Here is a 20,152-nt window from a genome sequence, read left to right on the forward strand (position 1 = left end):
TCTTTTAAATTAACATTTGAGTTAGCTCTCAGTGGCGAGTGAATTCCTAAATACAGGTTGGGTTTCAAATGATTATTGAAGGGTTACTTTTTTTTTCTTTCAGGAGGAAGATGTTTTATTGCTATGCCAGTGCATCCTTAGGAATGCTCTCTGTGGAGCAGACGAACTAAAAAATGTTTGTCTTGACCAACTTTTAGATTTTACAAGACTCGAAGCAGGGTATTAGTTGTGTTTTGAAACATGTCTTATAAAGCTCTTAAAACTTTGGATTTTTTTCTGTAGAAATATAAAAAGGGTCATGGAAAATCATTCCCGGAATAGCTGGTATTCTTTGTATCCTCTGTTTTCAATAGTAGTGTTACCTATTTGAATATGAAAGGAGACTGCAGTGACTATCTTTACATATTTGTTCAACTTTGGGAGTAGCATCTTTGCCTTCTAGCAAGCTGTGTCAATTTTTTGATTTCCAAGGTCATTATCATTAATCAGGCACTTCTTTTCCATCCTTGTAATTTTATTCTGAGGCACAGCTTTTGTTGTGGTAATTGCCAAGACTGTTTTAAATACATCAGCCCTTATTTTACAGCAACCTTGTAGAGTCCAGTTGTCAAAAGCAAACAAAAATGATTACTCAGTTTCTGTCATGTCAAATGTAATTTGAGAAAGCTCAGTCCTTCCCTGAGGTAAATCTAATTTAGTTTCTATTGGTTGCCTTGGTTTTCTTCACAATTAGAAGAGAAAATTTGTTAGTGCTAGGTTATTAATAGTAGCAAGCTAACCACAAATGATCTGATTGGTTTCCTGTCTTATTTTGATCTGGTCCATAGGTTGTGACCTGGTCATTTTTGTTAACTAAATTCAGAATGATCTTTATATAGACTTCCTTTTGTTTTCCAGCAAAATATCTATTCAAATTAAAGTCAACTTTTATGCAGTTAATTCCTTTATTTGTTATTGTAAAGCATCTAGTTTCTATTTTTAGATCACACTTGGAATAAATTACACGTTATGTAAATGAAATGGTGTTTCTTTCTAAGCTTAAGCTGTTTTTTAATTTATCCTGTGTTTATGTTCTTTCTTGGAGGTACAGAAGTTAATTTCCATTGTTTTAAAATCTTGTTTTTTTTAAAGATTGCGTATATATTGAAAGTCGCCGGCCGAATACCCCATATTTCATCTGCAGCATTCAAGACTTCAAACTGGTAAGGAAAAATTTCACATCTGTTCCTTTCCCCTGCCCCATACTCCAGTGTGATGGCAATATTTATTGGTCTGTATCTCTTCCTGTAGCTCCTCACTCCTTCTGAGTAAATACTTACTTTCTGAAATAGTAGCTGTTTTGCTATTACGACAGCAATGTGTCTTTGTTACAGACTTAGTTTACTGGGCTGTAGAGTTCAAATTGTGGTCTACATAATTTTAAGGTTTTGCAACCCACAGAAATACTAACTTTGAGTTGAGTGTTTTTGGGAAATTGTGGCTCAGGAAGTTAAGTTTTTCCTGGGAAGTTAAATTTGGCGGTGCCTTTACCTGTAACTTTATATGGCGTAGCTGTGTAAATGGAGGTGTGTGGGCTGACTTGTGGTGGCCTGTTTACCTCATCTGATCTGTGGACTGACAGCTGAGGATGCAAACAGACTAGACCAGTATGTTGTTTATTTTGGAAAAATATAAAATAACATTTAAGAATGCTTTGGCACTTTGTTCTTCAGAAATGAAAAGTCAGGGACCTGTGTAATAACAAATTAGTTGGAGTTGTGGTTTGCCCCTTTTGATCTGAATTTGTACACTTAAAAGGTTAAACAAGTTCCTTCTCAGAATGCTGTAGCTGCACAGGAAACCACTTGCTGCTTATGCAGTGCAGAGCAGGAGGCTGCTGCCTGTTCAACACAAAGGGCACCTGTGCTTGTTTTAGACTTGGCAGTGCTTTGGGTAGTGTGAGCAGGATATTCGGGAAAGGTAACTGTTACTGCTGATCATCTTGCTGTTGTTGGTTTGTGGAAGTTCTGAATATGTAATAAACTGTCCTTATTATTCCCTATACATAGTCTACAGGTGTAGATCGCCTACTACCTGTTGCTACCAGAATGTATTTTCCTTTTCTAAGCTTTCTTACTCAAGTCTTCCATTTTACTCCTTAAAAGTTTATTTTGTAAGACCACAGTGAAGCAAAATGTGTACGCCTTTTTCAGTATTGATGTCCATAGTAGTGCTTGGCATTTGTGGACATGTGCTCCCCCTCTGCTTTTTTGTTGTTTGAAGTTGTTGTATTTGAGTTAACAGGTTCTAGCAATGGGTTAAGCCACCATTGTACTACTATTGCACATTAGCAGGTGCTTTTGTGTCTGACTGGAATTACAATGTGATAGTTGCCATTCTGGGCAATGAATTCCTGCTGAGTTGCATTAATTGCTTAGAAAATTAACGACAAAAACTGAAGCTTCTGTTGTCAGCATTAGTCTTGTACAACACATTAAAGCTGTTTCCAAAACTGTGGGAAGCGTATTGCAGTATGTTTTAGTACCTTTAGATTTTTTTTTTCCCCTCTTTTCTCATGTGTTCTGCATGTGAAGGATATGACATCAGGGCTGCTGGCAGTTTTGCGTATTTTTTCACACAGTAATAGTATCACTATTTTATGTTTATTTTGCCTGCTCTGAGTTTTTTAGTTTATCTATTAGATTCCACCCCCTCACCCCCCCTTACTGATATGCGTACAAGCAACTTCTAAAAATGAGAACACCAAAAAAACCCTTGATGCTGATCATACTAGCAAAGATGAATCTTCGATGGGTTTATCACTGATTTTACTGTTGAGGGAATGATATATAGTGGAAAGGACATTTGATTTCTCTTCTAATGTGAGGTACCAACAGGAAAACAGTCTTGTTTTGCCTTCAACTAAATAGTCAAGTGAAGCAGGGAAGTTGAAGTCAACAGCTTTTAAATGTTGCCTGCTAATTAAGTACATTATCGTGTTGATTGTCATAAATTTAAAGTTTTTGGCTGAGTGTATGGGTCTTACCCTATACTTTGTGTTGTTGTAGGTGCAGGTCAAGCATAGGAGTTATGGTGGTGTTTCACTGATTAAGACCAAAGAAAGTGAACTTGCATTTAAAAAAGAAAAAAAAAAAGAAGAAAAAGTGTTAAAAATCACAAAGCAAATGCTGTCTGTTACACAGGCACACGCACTATTGTGCAAAGTAAAAGGTACTGAGGGTCATTCTGGGGATGAGGCTAGAGTACCATTCAGTTCATTCTTGAAGTAAACGGAGATTTAACTTGTTTTTTCCAGTAAGATCTTAGATCATAATTGCATATGATTTTATGTTTACTGCAGAACTAGAAACTGGTTCTATGAAGTCTGGCAGTTTCTTCTAGTTTAGTGTTCAAATTTCCTTCATTTGACAGGCAGATGGCAGGAGCAAATACTGAAGTATGGAGTAGTGTATTTCCTGTAAATGCGCTTAGTTCCTTTCATGCTACTCAAGTTGTATTAGAAACAGCATCTTTGTGGTTAGAACTATTTTTTTTTTGTCTGCCTCACTTTTACAAATACCATGTGGAAAATGGAGTGAGATTGTTTATAACTTACTACTAGTAGTATGACTTCCAGTCATACTACTCCAGAAGCAGATGTCGCAAATAGTTTCAGAGCAGCTTTGCATTCTAGCATCTAGATCTTGTGACTCGGACAAACCCGTAACTGTTCCATGCATGCTCTTTGCAGTTCCAGCAATTATGGCAGGTTAAATAGTGTACTTCGCGTTTGTAGCTCATGCTTCTATCACATGTTTCTCTTGACATTAAGATGAACCAGTTTGACTAAAAATTATACTAGAGCGGCTCTTTTGCTTTCCTGAAGAACAATTGTACTTCACCAGTGGCCATAAAATCCTTGTGATGAAGCTTTACTTACTGCTAATTTCTTTGTAATCTGTCTCTGTTGCCATCCTCTGTTTTGTTGCTGTGTGTTGCTTTGCATGAAGCAGAGCTGTTATGCTGCAGAGATTGGTCATTCCCTTTGTGAATTTTATTACTAGTTGTATTACGATAAGCTGAGGATAAGAGGAGAGCAGCAGATTTGGTTCCCAAGCATTGAGGGAAACTGAAGGAGCATAGCTAGCTTTCTAGGTCTGTCTCTGGTGTCAAAAAATCAAATGGTGTGTTAAGGCTGGCGGTGTGGGGAAAAAGTGATTTGCTCAGTCCAGCTTAACTATGTCAGAAACTGTTAGGGTAACATTTATCCTCTTTTGTGTTTACCGTTTCTGTGGTACTGGGTTCCTTCAGACTTTCTGGGATTCATGTAAACAACTTTGTGGAATTGAGAAGCAAAATACCATTAACTGTGATGTGTTGTGTCTTAGGGAAACTGTCAACAAGAAGTGGTGCTCTAATTGTCCTTTCTGGTCTGCTGTTGTTTCATTACTTCTGTAACACAGGTTTCACTCCAAGATTAAGACCATTTTTCAAAATTGCTTCCAGTAACGTGTTGATAGTATCATGTGTTCTTGAGGAGAGCGCTAAACAACACCAGCACCAAATGATACGATATGGTATGATAGGAGTACTGCTCTGCTTATGTGAACTTCTTAGCATGCTTATAAGAAACGAGTGACTGTTCCTGCAGCTGGGAAACCACTTTGAAAAAGTATTGATGTGCAAGCTGTACGAGCCTCCTAAAACTCTCCTAGGGAATAAAGGTAATGACAGAAGAGTCTTCTGTTCTTTGGTTGCTTGTCCTTTTCTACTCTGTAGTGCTAGCCATGACTTCAGAAAACTGTTTAGCATCTACTTGGTATAATGCACTTAAGACCTTGACAAGGAAAATACACACTCATTCCTGGTCAAACTTCATAGTTTTTATTATGCCTAGTTCTCTGATACTTAGAGGGAACTGTGTTAATCTAATGAATCTACCTGGCCTGTAGTTGTGGTAGGTTTTCTTGGTGGTGTAGGATGTGTGTGTGTTTGTTTTTTGATGTTTGGTAGGGTCTGGAGATGATGAAACTGTCAGTCCTTAATATGAATGCTTATTGACATTCCTTTCTCCTGTAACTGTCTGTGGATACAAGTGGTAACTCCTGCTCCTTGGGGAGCTAGCACGCTTCACTTTTCCCCCACTAACGATACGTATAGAATATTCTTTGTGAGAAAGCCTTCTTTAAAAGCTCTTTATGGCTTAAAAGCACGAAGACTACAGTGGGATTGCTTGGAGCTTGTGAGTGTATGAACTTCTAATGTTGCAGTGGCCTAAGGTCTGCCTTGTCATTTTGTGTTTAACTAAGCTCATGGTGTTACAGCTTTGGTCCTAACATCCTACTACTCAGGTTCTATTCTGCTCCAAGTTCAGGTTTGTCTTATGCTTTTGGAGGCTTAGTTCAGGTTTGGGAAATCTCTAGTTTTATGGCAAATGTTCACGTTGAATAATTTCGGGATCGCTTGCAGACATGCTGAGCATTCCCATCTTCCATTGAATTCAGTTGACAGGGAGAGTACTCAACAGCCAGAGGAACAAATCCAGGAGTTTCCAAGTGTATTACCTGGTCTGATAATCTTGCGACTAATTTGCTTGTAAATTTGAGTTTGCACAAACAGAAAGAGGATTTTTTATTTAATTAATTGATGGTGACATGGTAAATATGAATGGGAGATAGTTCGGTAGCTTGCGGCAGGTTAAGTTCCCTGATGTTTTCCTGCAATATTGTGTTCTGGTTTTAGAATTACTGCGTGGTTGAGACTTATTTTAATGGTGAATTTTTAAGAAACTAGTCAAATTCACTTTGTTGTTGTTCAGAATAATGTGTGAACTTTCTGCTTGTGTCATTTTCAGTGGAAGATGCCACAGCAAGTACAAATATACTTCCTTTTACTTTGCCTTGCCACAAAATGACAATTGATGTGAAAAACACCTTCTACATAGATACAACGCCTTTCTGGAGTAGTAGTATTTTTAGAATCCAAGGGAATTCAGTGCTTGTTTAGGACCTAAGCAAAGGGCTAGAAATCAGGAGTGAGGTGGCAGTGAGTGTTTTTAAGGCACAGTGTGTTGGATCTCTTCTGTTATTTTTATCTGTCTGAACTTTGCTCAAAAAGAAGACGGATGGTATGCAGAAGCTGGGAGTAAGTGAAAACTCACATTTCAGCTGCTGGCTGCATGCTGAGATCTGAGTGGGTTCAAAAACCAGCTGTCTGTTGTAAGCCTTTTAGGTTCAAAAGTTGATAAGATTTCAGGATGGATGAGGGAAGGAGTAGTAGCGAAAACACACAGCTGTCTGTTTTTCAGCAAATTGAAGTGTAGTGTTGGTCCAATTTGTCTGTTGAATCTGGTGCTTCCTTATACCGTTAAAAAAATGCTCTGTTTTTTAACGGGTCATATTTTTAAGCTTTTGCCTTCTAAACTATTTTGCCTTTGCATAATCAAGGATTTTGCTGCAATTTCTGTAGTGTCCACTAACTGGGATTCGCTAAATAGTAAATTTTAGTTATGGCATTAATTTTGACAAATTCTGTCTTCGGGTTCATTCTGTGTTACAAACTCTCTAGAATTTATACCAGTATCAGATACTTTGACAGAGAGGCACAGTGATCTTTTTACTGGCAATTGGTAGTCCTTTGACAAACCATCTCAACTGTGTTTGTAAGATATTCTATTGGAAGTCCATCGGTCAGCAGAATATATCATAAAGTTTGATGGTTCTTCAAAAGGCAAAAAAAATGCTGCCAAACCCACTGTAGCCTGATCTAAACCAGATCTGGTTGGCAGAGCTTCCTCTGTACAGAGATCCATTAAATTCTACAGAGATGCACAGATCTAATACAGTGCAATAACAGACCTGCTGGATAAAAACATTTACAGATTTCCACACGGTGTCATTATGTTAACTTTTTTACTGTACCAGATGTTTTTGCTAATAGACTTTATAAAGTTAATTTAGCTTTTTTTTTTTTTTTAAAGATAGCAGTGATTGCCCTGTAATTTTAAATTTATGCCTGGAAATATTCAGGTATACTTTCAGTATGGCTGTCATCCACTGATGACAAGAGAACTCTCAAGTGCTAAGAATGTGTGTGCTTTAATTTACGAACATGAATTTTAACTTCTCTTTTTTTTTCTTTTAACTAGAAATCTTGATTTCTGCAACAGTAGCTGGTGATTTAGTTAACCCATTTTTTTGGGAAGGAGAACGGCAGGAATTAGTGGAAAAGAATTGAAAGATAGGAAGGGAAGTGTATCCTGTGAATCTTGTCTTGCTTAGAGAAGGATTTTTTTTCCCAGCTGCCTATAGAGTCAAATTGCTTAAATAGAAATTAAGAGCATATATATTCTCCAAAGCAGAATAGATGTGTGGTGCTTAAAGGGAACATTAGTTTTCTTTTTAATGAGACGTAATGCTGTACTGCAACACATAATGTGGCTTTTGTTGCCATAGTGTTGCTCCCCAGTAGAAAAACAAGATGCACTTTTGTCCAAGCTGGATCACTTAAAGGTACCCATTCTTATCCAGTGCTTCTGGTGTTCTCTCAAGGCAGCAGTTCTGTTGAGAAGTGACATACCAAAGACTTAGAAATACTAAGTAATGTTTCATTAAGTAACTAATGTAAGTTCTCAAGTAAGAAACATTAAGTAATGTTTCAGTAGCTCTCAGGCTATTTGTTAGTTAATTGTGATGTTTTGGGTTTTTTTTGTTGGGAATTTTGCAGAACATTATAAAGAACAAGTTCTTAGCAAATCTGTTGTTCTGTTTTTGCCCTCATACTGAAGTGTTTACTATACTTGTGAATGTTGACTGATACAAGTACAGCTTCTTTTTTCTTCCCCAGGTGTAATATGCCATAAATGCTTTTTCCTTGTTTGCTTCACCAGTTTTGAATTATTTAACTTAATACATTTTAAAACTGAAATTGCCTTAGCTTATCAGAAGAGTATGTGATAGTTGACTACATTAAAAAAATAAAATAAAATCCCCAAACAAGCTACTAGATTTCTGCCCGTGCCCCCTCCTCCCCTCCCTGACTGAATTATTTTGTGCTGTTTGTGACCCAGAACATTTTTTAACCTCTGTTTTAGTGCTAATTCATTTTGCTCTGGATTAATACTATCCTCTTTCAGGATTCGGGACCAGATTATCCTTAAGGACTTTGATTAGGAACAAACCGTGGTGAAGCAATGCTTAAATCTGTGTTTGCTTTATTGCTTTACATGTTTTAAGTGGTTATTAGTTCCTTCTCTTTCATTAGTGCTGCTCACATTAGCTCTCAGTTACTTCCTAGTATATACTCTCCCTTCTTCCAAGCAGGAGTGCATAAGGGCAGCTGAACAATTTTGTTCAAAAACCAAAAACGGTTGGGTTTAAGTGGTCTGTAAATCTGAGTTATGCAAAGTTATAATTAACTTCAGAGCAACTTCTCTAACCTTGTTTTGTTCCTTGGGAAGCACTTCCTTACCCCTGTGTTTTAAGCCTGTGTTACCCATCTTACAATGCCAGTTACTTTAATTTTTTTAAATAAGAAGCAGTAAAATATAATTGCAAGGCTGGAATATGTGATTAAAGCTTGTAAAAGGGCATAGTGATGTGGCTTTAATACTTCATTGACATAACTTGACTGCTGAATAGCTATAAGGAGGAGGAAAATGGTGTTTTGTAGAGTAGTGAAACTGGGATCCATTAAAATTTAATTCAGGGTTCATGTACTGTTGATTTTTTTTTTTTTTTTTTTTTTTTTTTTTGGTTCTGGAACAGTCTTACAGGTTAGGGTTTAAATTACGTAGGCAAGTCAATAATGGAAGCAGTTAATGTTTAGGTGTGGTTTTTTAAAATATCCTTCCCACATAAGTCTGTCTGATGCACTTTTCTTCCGTGAGAAAATGTTAAGGTTCTTTACATCGAGGTATCTCCTCTAAATCAGTCTGCTGCTTTTCACTTAATTCTGCAGTAGTACCACTGCATTTCTAACAATGCAGTTGTTTTGACAGCAGCATACTGCTGTCATAAATACAAATTTTTCAGTCATCACAAAGTTCTGGAAGCATACTTTTTGCTCACATTAATTTGGCAGGAGTCAAAGATCTTAAAAGCCTACAGACTTCACAAAGTATTTTCTAACTATTCTTTGGTGCTACAATTACACTGATCACAGCATACACAGCAGAATGATGAGCGAGTCATATTTTAGTTGGCAATGAAGTGAGGAGGGGTGAACTGTCTACAGTCCTAAAGTATTGAACTTGAATAATTCTGAAATAAGTAGCTGGGAATCAAATGTTGCTTCACCCCTCCAAATGCTACTTTTCCAGAATTGATACTGCGTTCACTAATTTCATGTAGTCCTTCGGAAGTAAGCCCAGCTTCAGTTACTTAGCTTGTTATTGTGGTATCTGAATTGAAGTCTGAGCTCTGATAAGAACATATCAAACCTGAGCAAAATCACTTTGGTCTCCTGGTTCTGAGTTTCTCGCAGAAGAATAGTATCTGGAACTTCTTGAGGAAATAGCTCAGGATCTGGCCAGGCAGTCATGTTTCTCTTTCACACACCAGCACTTCCTTGCTGCTTCATTCCGCCCAGACCCCTATTCCCCCTCCCCTTCAAGAAAACAAGTCATTTTTTTTTCTTTTTTAATTGAAGAATGCTATGCTTTGAAAACTGAAATTCTCACTGAATTTCATTTTTGGATCAGGCCATTTGGAGAAACAGATTTGGATTCTTATCAGACTGAGGATATAGCTTCATAGCTGAGGTGTTTTTTATTGAATAGTAGTATTTCATGGTTTTCTATTGTAGTTTAAACCTTGACAGATTGTTTGCATTATAATTGGTACATTATAAACAGTGACATTTCTCTTTATCTCTTTGTTAATGGTTAACAAGTCCTAAAATTAAGTCCATTCTCTTTATCTTAATTAAAATGTTGATCGTGATTACTTCCAGATGATGAAAATACATGATTAAAAATAGATGACTGACTTCTATGAGAAAATCCAATTAATATGAAGAAATTCAGTTAATATGTATGCACAGTGGTCACTGAGATGGCTTTTGAGGCTCTTTTGCACTGAACTGGAAGGAAGCTTCTTGCAGTCCTGCAGGCTGGAAAGCAGGGAGGCAGCATGAAGTGCTAGCTAATAGCTTACAACTAGTGTGAAGTATCTAGGCAGGCTGCAGGACTGATACATAGGGGGGTGTAGGTAAGATTAACTAGCTTGAATAATTTGCCATTTGTGTTCAGTGGACCTACCAGAGAGGGGCGAAGAGGCATATTAGAAATTCTCAAGGGTGTAATTTATTTGGTATGGAAACCTGTGCTGTAACAAAGGCAAGGATCACCCTGCTGCCTGTTCTTCCTAAGTGGCTTTCTGTTGAACACCTCGTGTTGGGGACAGGTGCTACGTGTCACTGGCCAGGCACTGTCCTTTGAGAGGATGTGTTAATGGTAGTGTGAACTTGGCCGTGACACTGGGTTAGGTAACCATTTTATAACACACAGATACACACGCACCCAGTTATGTAAACTAAACCGGCTTTAGGGAGAGTTGTGTGACATGATGTGAGTGAGAAGTCCAAGAGGAGAGTCTTTTAACTCAGCAGAACTTAGGCAAGCACTTCGTCTCTGTGCAGAGGAGCACAGACAGGGATACTGGGCCAAGCTCTCGATCTCTCCAGTGGTGCGAACTGCTTCTGCAGGGGACAGTAGTAGCAGCTGCTTTAGTGGGTTATGAGCAAAAAAAGCCTGCAGTGTTGCAGATTGTTTTACCACCGTAGAAGACTGTTTACCCCAATAAAACTTTTCTCCTCACCTTAAATAACCAGCTGTTGGCTTAAATATATGATGCAACAGTAGTAATTGCATTGCAAATATGAATGTTCATTATGTAATGCATCTAAAACCATGCTTATCCGGCTTTGATTACTTGTCACAATTTAACTATCAATACTAGTAAAGAGCCATCGCTATTGGAAGGATGTTTATCTGTATGCAGCGATTGGCAGTAAAATAAGATTACTGGATATTAGTGTTTTTGGAGAAAGAAACAAAGCACAATGTGAACTTAGGTAAGTTTTAATTACTATCCCAAGTAAGAGCGTACTGATTCATAAATGTAGCTAGTCACAGAACATTACACTTCTGAGCTTATTGAATATAAAGTTCTGATAAATTTACGGAAACCAAGTCAGTTCCAGCTTAACTGCTAAGTTGAGAGGCAAAAAAGACAAAATCCAAAATGAAAGAGAAAGAGGAACTATCATCCAAGCAATTTTTATGCTTTTTTCTCTGTGATAACAAGTAGAGGTGAAGTGAGTTCAGTAAACAAGAAAAACGACGACGAAACTGAAGGGTGATGACTGACAGCCAAAAATGCATAGCTGCTGGTAATAACAAGATATCTCTGACCATGATACAGGCTGATTTATACAAACATACTATATTTTGCAAATTTGTCCTCTAATCGTGTCACTTAAACTTTTCTTGGTATGTGTTTCCCCTGTTTGATAAATAAGTCCAAATTCCTTTTCTAAGGTTTTCCTTTTTTCCAGAGAGACAGAACCCAACCCAGCAAATGGATTTGAGCAGCATGCTTCTGATTTGTCATATTATGACTTATTTTGATGTTGCATTGAAAATGCTAATGGACTACACTTTGAATCTAAGCATCAGAGAGGAATTTTAAAACAGAAAAACGGTGAATTTGCCATACAAAAGAAAACATTATTAATTGTGATGCAGTTGCCCTTTGTGCCTGTATGTTTACTTGATTGAAGCATCTTGACTGTGGTGCTTTCTCCTTGAAGCCTGATTTGAATGGAGTATACGACTGGATTGCCCCAGGGCCTTGTAACAATTTATAGTCTGGATGGAAAGGCAGAAGTGAATAAAAAGACAGTCGTGAAACGCCAGTAGTGCCCTGTAATAGAAAATCTGTGTATGATGACCTTGTCTGTATGGACCTGCGGGATCATTTTAGTGTGATCCAAAGGATTGTAAAATGGAAGGTATTGCATCTCATCTGGAATAAAAGGGAAAAATTAAAAAAAAACCCTGTTTCTCTAAATTATGCATTATATGCTGCTTCTCCATTGCATTCTTCCTGCACATGGCCTTGTATTTTAGCAAACATGTTAGAATTACATCTGTTATTCTCTGCACTCTTACAGGAGCTAGTGTTTTTGAATACAAATATCTGGGTGAGGTTTCGGTAGCCGCAAGCATTTATGTATTTAAAAGCCTCATTTTGTTTGTAGATGAATTGATGTTCTGTTCCTGAACTGCGGCTGAATTAATTTGTGGCTAATTTTTCCTGGCCAGTTACGATGCAGCATGACCTTTCCGTTTTGGTGTGGAAAAAGTGCTGATTAATACAGATTCTTGCTTCTCTAGATTCATCTCCCCTTCTACAGACAAGAAAAGGCTGAAAGATTTTCTTTCTACTCAAAACCTTTGCTAGAACTGCTGTCCCGTGATTGCTCAATCCTGCCTTCAGCACGGCTAAATTTGCTATTAAGGTATGGAGCAGACTTGCTAATAAGAGATAGATGAATGAGACATTTGAAGGAGTGCTGAATTATTTAAAATAAAAAAAATTAGTCTGCAAATGAGATTGACTTTTATGTCTAATGTGAAGCAGATTGAAATGCTGCTGTGATTACAGTGGGGCATGTGTGGGGTGGGAGATTAGTATGAAAATGTGGGTATACGGGGCTTTGAACAAAGTAGCAAGGAATGACGAAGAATCAGAGGTGACAGTTTAAGGATTGCATGGCAGGAGCTGCACAGTGATTAAATTCACTGATGCTGTCATTGAGCCATAAGGCTGAAGATAACATTCTCTCCCTGTGCTGAAAACAAGAATCAATACAAACTCCTTGACAGGGGCTAAATTATTAAATAGAGCCTTCCTTACAATGTTTCATTATCTTGGATTTGCCTCAGCTGGTGATTTGTCAGCAGTGCAGGGAGATTTGCAGAGCATTTTGTATTAAAATCATACCAGATGCATATGAATCCATTTTGATAATTCCCTTCCTTTTTACAGTGCTTCCCTGTAGATTTTTTTTTGTTTACTTCTGCCCAGATGACACTTCGAATTTTCACACAGATATTAAGCTGTGGTACACAGTAGGGTTTGGTCTTGTCACATACACGGGAAAAAAAATATCTTTTTGTACTAACAGACTGTTCTTCATGTGCTGAGTTGATTTGCTTGCTTTCAGTGTGTTAAATTAGCAAGTATTTGAAATCTTTCAGATGAGAGTTTGGAACTGAAGAAAGGAATGAGGCTGCTCTGTGGATTTATGGGTATCGGAGTTTCACTGAACTTGGTCGAAAAATATAGCAATTTTTTTTGTTGTTGTATATCTTCTGAAGGCAGGAGCAGAAACCATCTATTCTGAAGTAGCTAAACCACCGTATCTTGCATTCAGAAAATGCTCAGGGCTGTGTGAAGATGTTGTATTGAGACCTGGTTAACACTGCCAGTGATCTGTAATTTCTTCAGTGGCATTATTTTGTCAAGTAAAGAATGCTTAGCATTTCTGTGGATTTTTTTTTTTTGTAGCTTTGATAGTACCTTTAATTTAGTTGCGTTGGTGTATTATCAATTTGTGCAGAGTTACAATGTTATGTCACAATTGCATCATGGTCTTTTGGAAAGGGAGAGAATATTCATATTTGGGGGTTTAACAGAGATGGTAGCATTGTTAAGAATAAGGATTAAACAGCTGGAGGTTAAGACTTACACGTATATCTTTTGGGGCTCATCTCGTAACTCCTCCTCCATTCCCTTCCATATGGCCTAGGTCTTCACTGTTGAAATCCAGACCTTACAACTTTGGGGCTACATCAAGGCTGGGGGAGAACAAACCCCCAGAACGACCCCAAACAAACAAAAAAACAACCTATGGAATAATCCACAGGATTTATTGGTTTGGTGGGTGGTTTTTTGGGGTTGGTTGTTTTTTGTTTGGTTGTTGGGGTTTTTTTTTGTGTGTGTGTGCAATTACCCTGTTTGGTTTTGCACCACTTGGCATTCAGAAGGCCAGCAATTGGAATTTTCATTGCTGGCTTCTTGTCACATGAAAAAAATGAAAGCCTGTCTGGAGGCTATTGAGGATTCACGCCCAACAAAGGCTCTGTGGGCTCTTTCACCGGCTCCAGCCAGTAGCTGCTGAAGCCCTTCCTGTAACAGCAGAGCTCTTTGAACATCTTGCACTGCTGGTGGTGGTGAGGTGCTTGTCTGTGTGTGTGCACTGTGTTATATATACACACTCCAAAACAGAAAATGTGGCAGACAGTGCCTTAATATGAACTGATGATGTTTGTCAGCTTGTTTCAAATCAGAAAATTGCTTCCATTCATTGTAAAGCTGTTTTAATTAGAGAGACAACTTCTGTATAAAGCAGAAAAGGGAATTCTAAGAATGGCAGGGGGACCAAAATGGGACTGAGTGTGAAATCCCATGCTAATTTTGAAAAATTGCTATTGTGTTATTTTCCCTAAGTCTGTAAAAAGGAAAGCAGGAAGCACAATTGATACAAATTCTGTTTAACCCCATCCCGTCTAACTGTGAGCTAAGGATGAAAACAGATACTGAGCAAACAGGGAAAACCAAGAACAGACCACTTGTAGTTGTGGAGTATTATCAGGATTGCTTTTCCCATACGGTGTTATCAAGAGGGAAATGTGTGGCTAATAATTTGTGCATGAGAACATGTGTAATAGCAATGGCTTGATTGTAGATACAGGAACCATAGAATTTATTAACATTCCTCTGTATATTTGACTTGCCCATATTTTTAGTTCTGTTAGGCCGTTTGTCATGGTAGCACAATCTTCAGTATCTTTTGCTTTTTTTTATTATTTATTCTTTCACTGTCTTGTTTCCTCCTTCTTACCCAAAGTAAACCTAGCTGTTTCCTACACCTGGTGCTGAGATAATTGACTACTAAATAAATCAGTAAGTGTCAGTTTGAAAATATGGAGGAAAAAAGATAGTTATTTCTAGCTTTTAGAGGAGGGGAAAAAAGTACTAAATGGTACATTAGCTACTTTACATGTAGCGAGAGAAAATGGAGTTAGAATAAATTTAGCCATGTCCTCTAGTGTTGAATAGTGAGGGCATCTGTCATGTTTAATCATGCTTCTGACCTTTAGGATTATAGAAGTTGAAATTTTCTCTCAGGTCATTTGGGGGTACTTGAGCACTGTCAGATTTCTTGTGTCTGTGCCAAGTCTCCAAAGATACATTGTTATGCTTCGTACGCTGGTGAAGACAATTCATTAAAGAAATTTGGTTTTCCGCTTTCAAAATGGTTTTCCTTAAGGAATGTGAAATGTCACTGTGGTCACTAAGTGTGTCCCCCATTGCTTGCCCTTTGCTTGCCTGCCTTTTGCCAGGAAAGGGCTTCCTCACAGATGTGCTCAATATTGCTCTTCAAGGTAGTGATAATGCTCTTGTGAAAGTAAGATGCTCAGTGCAGCATGTGGAGGTGTAGGCCAGAATAAACATCCCACTGCCAGCTACCCAGAATGATACCTGTGCTAGCCACGACTTCAGTGGGGAGTTGTGTTTCTGTGTTGCCACAGCTGTGAAACTGGCATGGTACCGGTGGAATAGGTATGGTCAAGGGCAGCTGAGATGCACAAGCCTCTTGCTAAGCTTGTAGGTTCTACCTAGATGTTTAAAAATAAAACATGGGCAGAAAAGAATATTTTACATGATATGTAAAATAAACACCTTTGATTTTTCCAGCTACATTGGAGAGAGTGCAGTTGAGTTGTAGTGGAAATTTGGTTATGGAAAACGTAACTGAAACTGTCGAACTAAAGTTTTTGTTCTGAGTGTTCTAGAATAACAGTGCATGGTCAAAGGTGGGGAGGTGGCAAGTATCTGCAACGTTGGCAGTCTTGGTAGAGAACTCTCTTCACCTGAATCTGTAGAGATTTGAGTATAATCAAAAATCTCTGTTCCTTCTTCTCTACCCCATACTGAGTTTGTTATTGGCACACGTGTGTGTTCATCTACGTGTGTGTTATGGGTAGCTTCCTTTACAAGTATTTCTTGCTGAAGTTCTGTTGCAGTGCTGCTCAAGCAGGTAGCAGTTGTTTTTATCCATAAAGATCAGCCATTGTTCCTCTTAGCTATGAAGCACTTGATAGCATGATAGATGTTGGGCAACTGGTGTATGTTCTGAAATGTCAGTTTTCTCGGTTGTTATTGCTGACACATTTCCATGTACTACCCCTAGTCTTGCTGTGTGATTGTCGTGTAGAGCATGTATGTTCTTGTTGAAGGCAAGTGGTTGGTTCGCCTGTCTTTGGTAAATTTGATGTTAGTACACCACACTGTGCCAAAAGATGTTGGGTTTGTATAGATGAAAAAAATACTAGGTAAGATGTCTGTTTTGGCAGGCTACTGGTGAGAGGTGCAAAAATGTGGAAGGGAAAATAGTGTAGATGCTCTTTGAATACCTGGGATGAGTTCTGTGCTTGTGTGGCAGGAAAGGCGATACATCTCCCCTTTTGATATAGCAGAGAGACTGATGGAGCCACTTAGGAAAATGCTTCAAGTCAGCTCCACCTTGTGACTGTATAATAGTTTCAGATCTTTTGCAGATTCTTTTTTCTTCTATAACAGAAGGCAACCATGAGGTCTGCGTGTGCTACCCAGGGCCTGTTCAGAGGGCACATGGCGCTCAGGGACTGGCAGCTGCCTGTCTGCATGAGCCTGAGATTCACCTTTTGTGGAAAGGAGATAACCCTACTTTTCCCTACTTGGGACTCGGAGCAGGTGAAAAATAGGGGTGTGATGGATGTGCCTTTTTGACTGTGTAGTCACTGAGCGCTAATCCATGGAGAATTTGAACTTGTAATTTTGATTGAAGTGATTGATTTTAAATCCGCCTGAGTTGGTTGTGGGCCATTAGAGGGTATTTAAAAGGAAAATAGCTCTTTAATTAAATTAGTACGTAAGTATCCTGCTCTGGTTTCTAAGCAGAACTTCAGTGGGTTTTTTAATATTACTCCTTTCAGTGACTTGTTACTTGGCGCATTTTAAGGTTAAAAGCAATGCAAAATTATCGAAACAAACTTGTGCGAAGCAAATCTTAAACTTTACTTGAACTTTCTCCTTTTGGAAAATATACAAGCTGTATTGTTCTGTAAAGCAATTCTTGGTCCATCCACCTGTACGTACTGTTAATACATGTAAGGAATACTGTATAAAACTACAAACTGTGCTTCCCTTTCATTTGTAAAACAATGTTTTTAAAATAGCGAATTGCTAGTTGAAATTATGGCATAAAATATAAAGAAGAAATCCATCTAAATGTAAGGTTCTTTCTCGAAAATAAAGTTCTGGCACAATAAAAGTTCTAAGAGAGTGAGTTATGAAAATAAGTATTTTTAAGCAGTTGCCAGTTTGGTAACATTGTGATTATGAGAGGACTTGTTCTGTGCTCTTGCAGACTGGTGAGTGGAGTAATGAACTAGGCCCCTCAATGCAGGTTCTGTTCTTGTAGTCGTGATTTGCTGTGGGTTTCTTGAGATGAGTCTTGATGAATCCTCAACTTTTTTTAATCAAACGGTGGGAGTGCTTTCACAGCAGTCTACAGAGTGCTCTCTAAAAGGTGGTCGTCATAATCAAAAGGTAGCTCAGCATAATATTACAAAATTCAGTTGAAATATGAGCTGTATGAAATGATCTGTTGACTTGAGCAATATGTGATAAAGAATCTCAAGAGGCGATACCTCTTTTTCCTGTTTCCTAATAATGAAGAGAAGGTGCAGAGACATCTCCTGTGACTAACTTGTTTCACAACCTAAAGTTTACTGAACCCAAATTCCATGCATGGTTTGCATTTTATGAACAGTAAAAGGAATTGTCTCTTCACTGTATGGTGTGTCAGGTACTTACATCATTACTTAAGAGATGGTGTGTTTTAAGCATCTGGGTTAAAAAGGTCTAAATATAGGCAGCAGAATTGGAAGGGTGGTTCTTATCTTTCCAGACACATTCTGTTGTCAAATCAATCTTTTTACTAATTTGCTGTTTATGTATAAAGCTGGAACATCACAATTGTAGAGATATGCGTATCTCTTCTGGTTATCAGTATGCTGTTTGGATTTTCTTAGCCTGTTTTGCAATTGTCTGGATAAGTGAATCTTCATGGCTCTGGCTGTTTGGGTTTTTTTGATCCACCACCCCACCCCCCTTAGGTCAGTAAACATCTTAGATCAGGAGAGTAGAGAGAGGTAAAAGAGCACCCTAAATTGAGGCTAATGTCATGGTGCTCTTTGGAAGTTCTTGGAGTTTTAATGCAAAATGTGACAGTTGTAGTTTTGCTGCAAAACCCTGGCTACAGGTATGTCTCAATCTTAGGATGAATGTAGGGTCTTTGCTGGGGCAGGTGTTGGAATCTGCTTATGTGACCAGTGCAGTAGATCTCTAGTCTGGGACACTATAAATAAGATTTGATGAGCTGTAAAGAAGGTCGTTCCATTTGCAAATTCCTTTCCTTTTACATCAGGCATATTACTAGGGTTGTTGAACTTCTGGGTCTTGCTCGCCCAGATTTCATAGCTAAATATTTGCGCAAAGCTTTATGTTTTTAGTGTTGATTTCTGTGAAGTGGACTCAGTCACAGTCTGTGTGAGGGTTTTGGCAGGTCAAATTATCAGTTTAGTTCCTTTCAACACTTGAGTTTTTAAAGGTGCTTTTTGCTGGCCATGTCTTATACTGATGACTGTGGGGGGAAAAGGTTCATCCCTTCTGCTGTGGTTTGTAGTAGGAGAATTCTGGTGGGTGCCTGATTGAGAGGGACTCTTTTCAAATAGCCTAACACCACCAAAACGCTTGCACTTGGTATTTTAGGTTCCATATCCTAATTTTTCTGGGAAAGCTGACTAATGCTTTACAGTGACTGAAAATCCTAGGAAGTCTGTATCCCATGTTTGTGACTCAGTGTAATATGCATCTTCATGAAATGCATTAAGTATCTTAAGAAATGCTAGAGTAACTGCAGTGTAAAATGTATGCAACTTCCTCTACACAACAGTCCTTTTACATACGGAAAAGGTTCTTGATGAGTTAAGGCCACTTGACAGCTTTACCAGTCTGTTTGCAAGTAACTGTGCAGTAGGAACAGTAATAAATGTGGCATCTCTATGTTTGTTGTATATAGAAAAACAGAATGATAGGGAATTGTTGTGATGAGATCTACATGTAATTTTTGCAGAAAGGAAAGGAGTTGGAACATTAATGCTAGGAATGTTACTTTAGAGAAAGGAGTTGCAGCTGTTTACACCCTACTGGTTACAGACATGTCCAGAATATTTGATTTATAGGAAGAATCAAGTAAATAAGATAAAAGAATATACATCTTTCAATACTGTGAAATGGGGACACATAATTTATGCTCTGCATCTACTGTAGTTATGATTCATGACCTAAGGCTGTTGAACTTCCTTTTTATGGATTGCAAAAACGCTGTGACAGTTATGAAGGGAATTGCTCTCTTTGAGTTTGAAGAGATGAAAATAGGCCTGCTAACAAGGACCAGCTTCAGTATGCGCTTTCATATTCTTCATGTTTGAAAAAAGAAAAAAAAAATGGCAATTGGGTTCTTTGATATGGCTGAACCTTAGGACCTGGTGAAGCAGGTGTGTAATATAATATCACACAATGCATCCGATGTATGGCAAGAAATCTGCACAAAGGTATTCCCTTGTATGCTTTTCAGAATGTCTGTTGCTGAAACGATTGAAAAAGCTGTTTTTTTAAAAAAGGAAGCTATTACTAGATGTTAGTTTTCTGCTTCTGATGTGTTGTTGTGGTTTGCATATTTGTATTACAAAATTGTTGATAAATCTAGGAATTATTGCTCCCTGTGCTGTGCTTATGATCAAAGATTGTGATCGACAGTATGGACTGAGTGCTTCCCTGCATTAGCAGGGGCAGAGTTGTGAGGAAATACCTGAGAATGCTATACTGATTTCAGATGCTCTTTCTGTGTGCTTTTCTGAGTCCTCAGAGCATTCTTTCAATACAAGCTGTTTGAGTTTCGTAGTAGTGTGGGTGCTTTAAGTTAAAAACTTCACACTTTGAGGTGCAGAATTCCATTAACTGTGGTAAAATATTATCATAAATCTTTCATCTGG

At 38.1% G+C, this 20,152-nt stretch overlaps 1 protein-coding gene across 1 annotated transcript in view; it reads left to right on the top strand.

Annotated features, from left to right (window-relative positions):
• RERE (arginine-glutamic acid dipeptide repeats) overlaps nt 1–20,152 on the top strand; it is a 326,197-nt gene that overhangs the window by 109,027 nt on the left and 197,018 nt on the right. Inside the window, exon 3 of the mRNA XM_080377911.1 lies at nt 1,132–1,202. Coding sequence (XP_080234037.1) covers nt 1,132–1,202 — 71 coding nt within the window. The remainder of the gene's footprint in view (nt 1–1,131; nt 1,203–20,152) is intronic.

Source organism: Falco punctatus, assembly GCF_963210335.1.
Source record: "Falco punctatus genome assembly, chromosome: 3".
NCBI lineage: Eukaryota > Metazoa > Chordata > Aves > Falconiformes > Falconidae > Falco > Falco punctatus.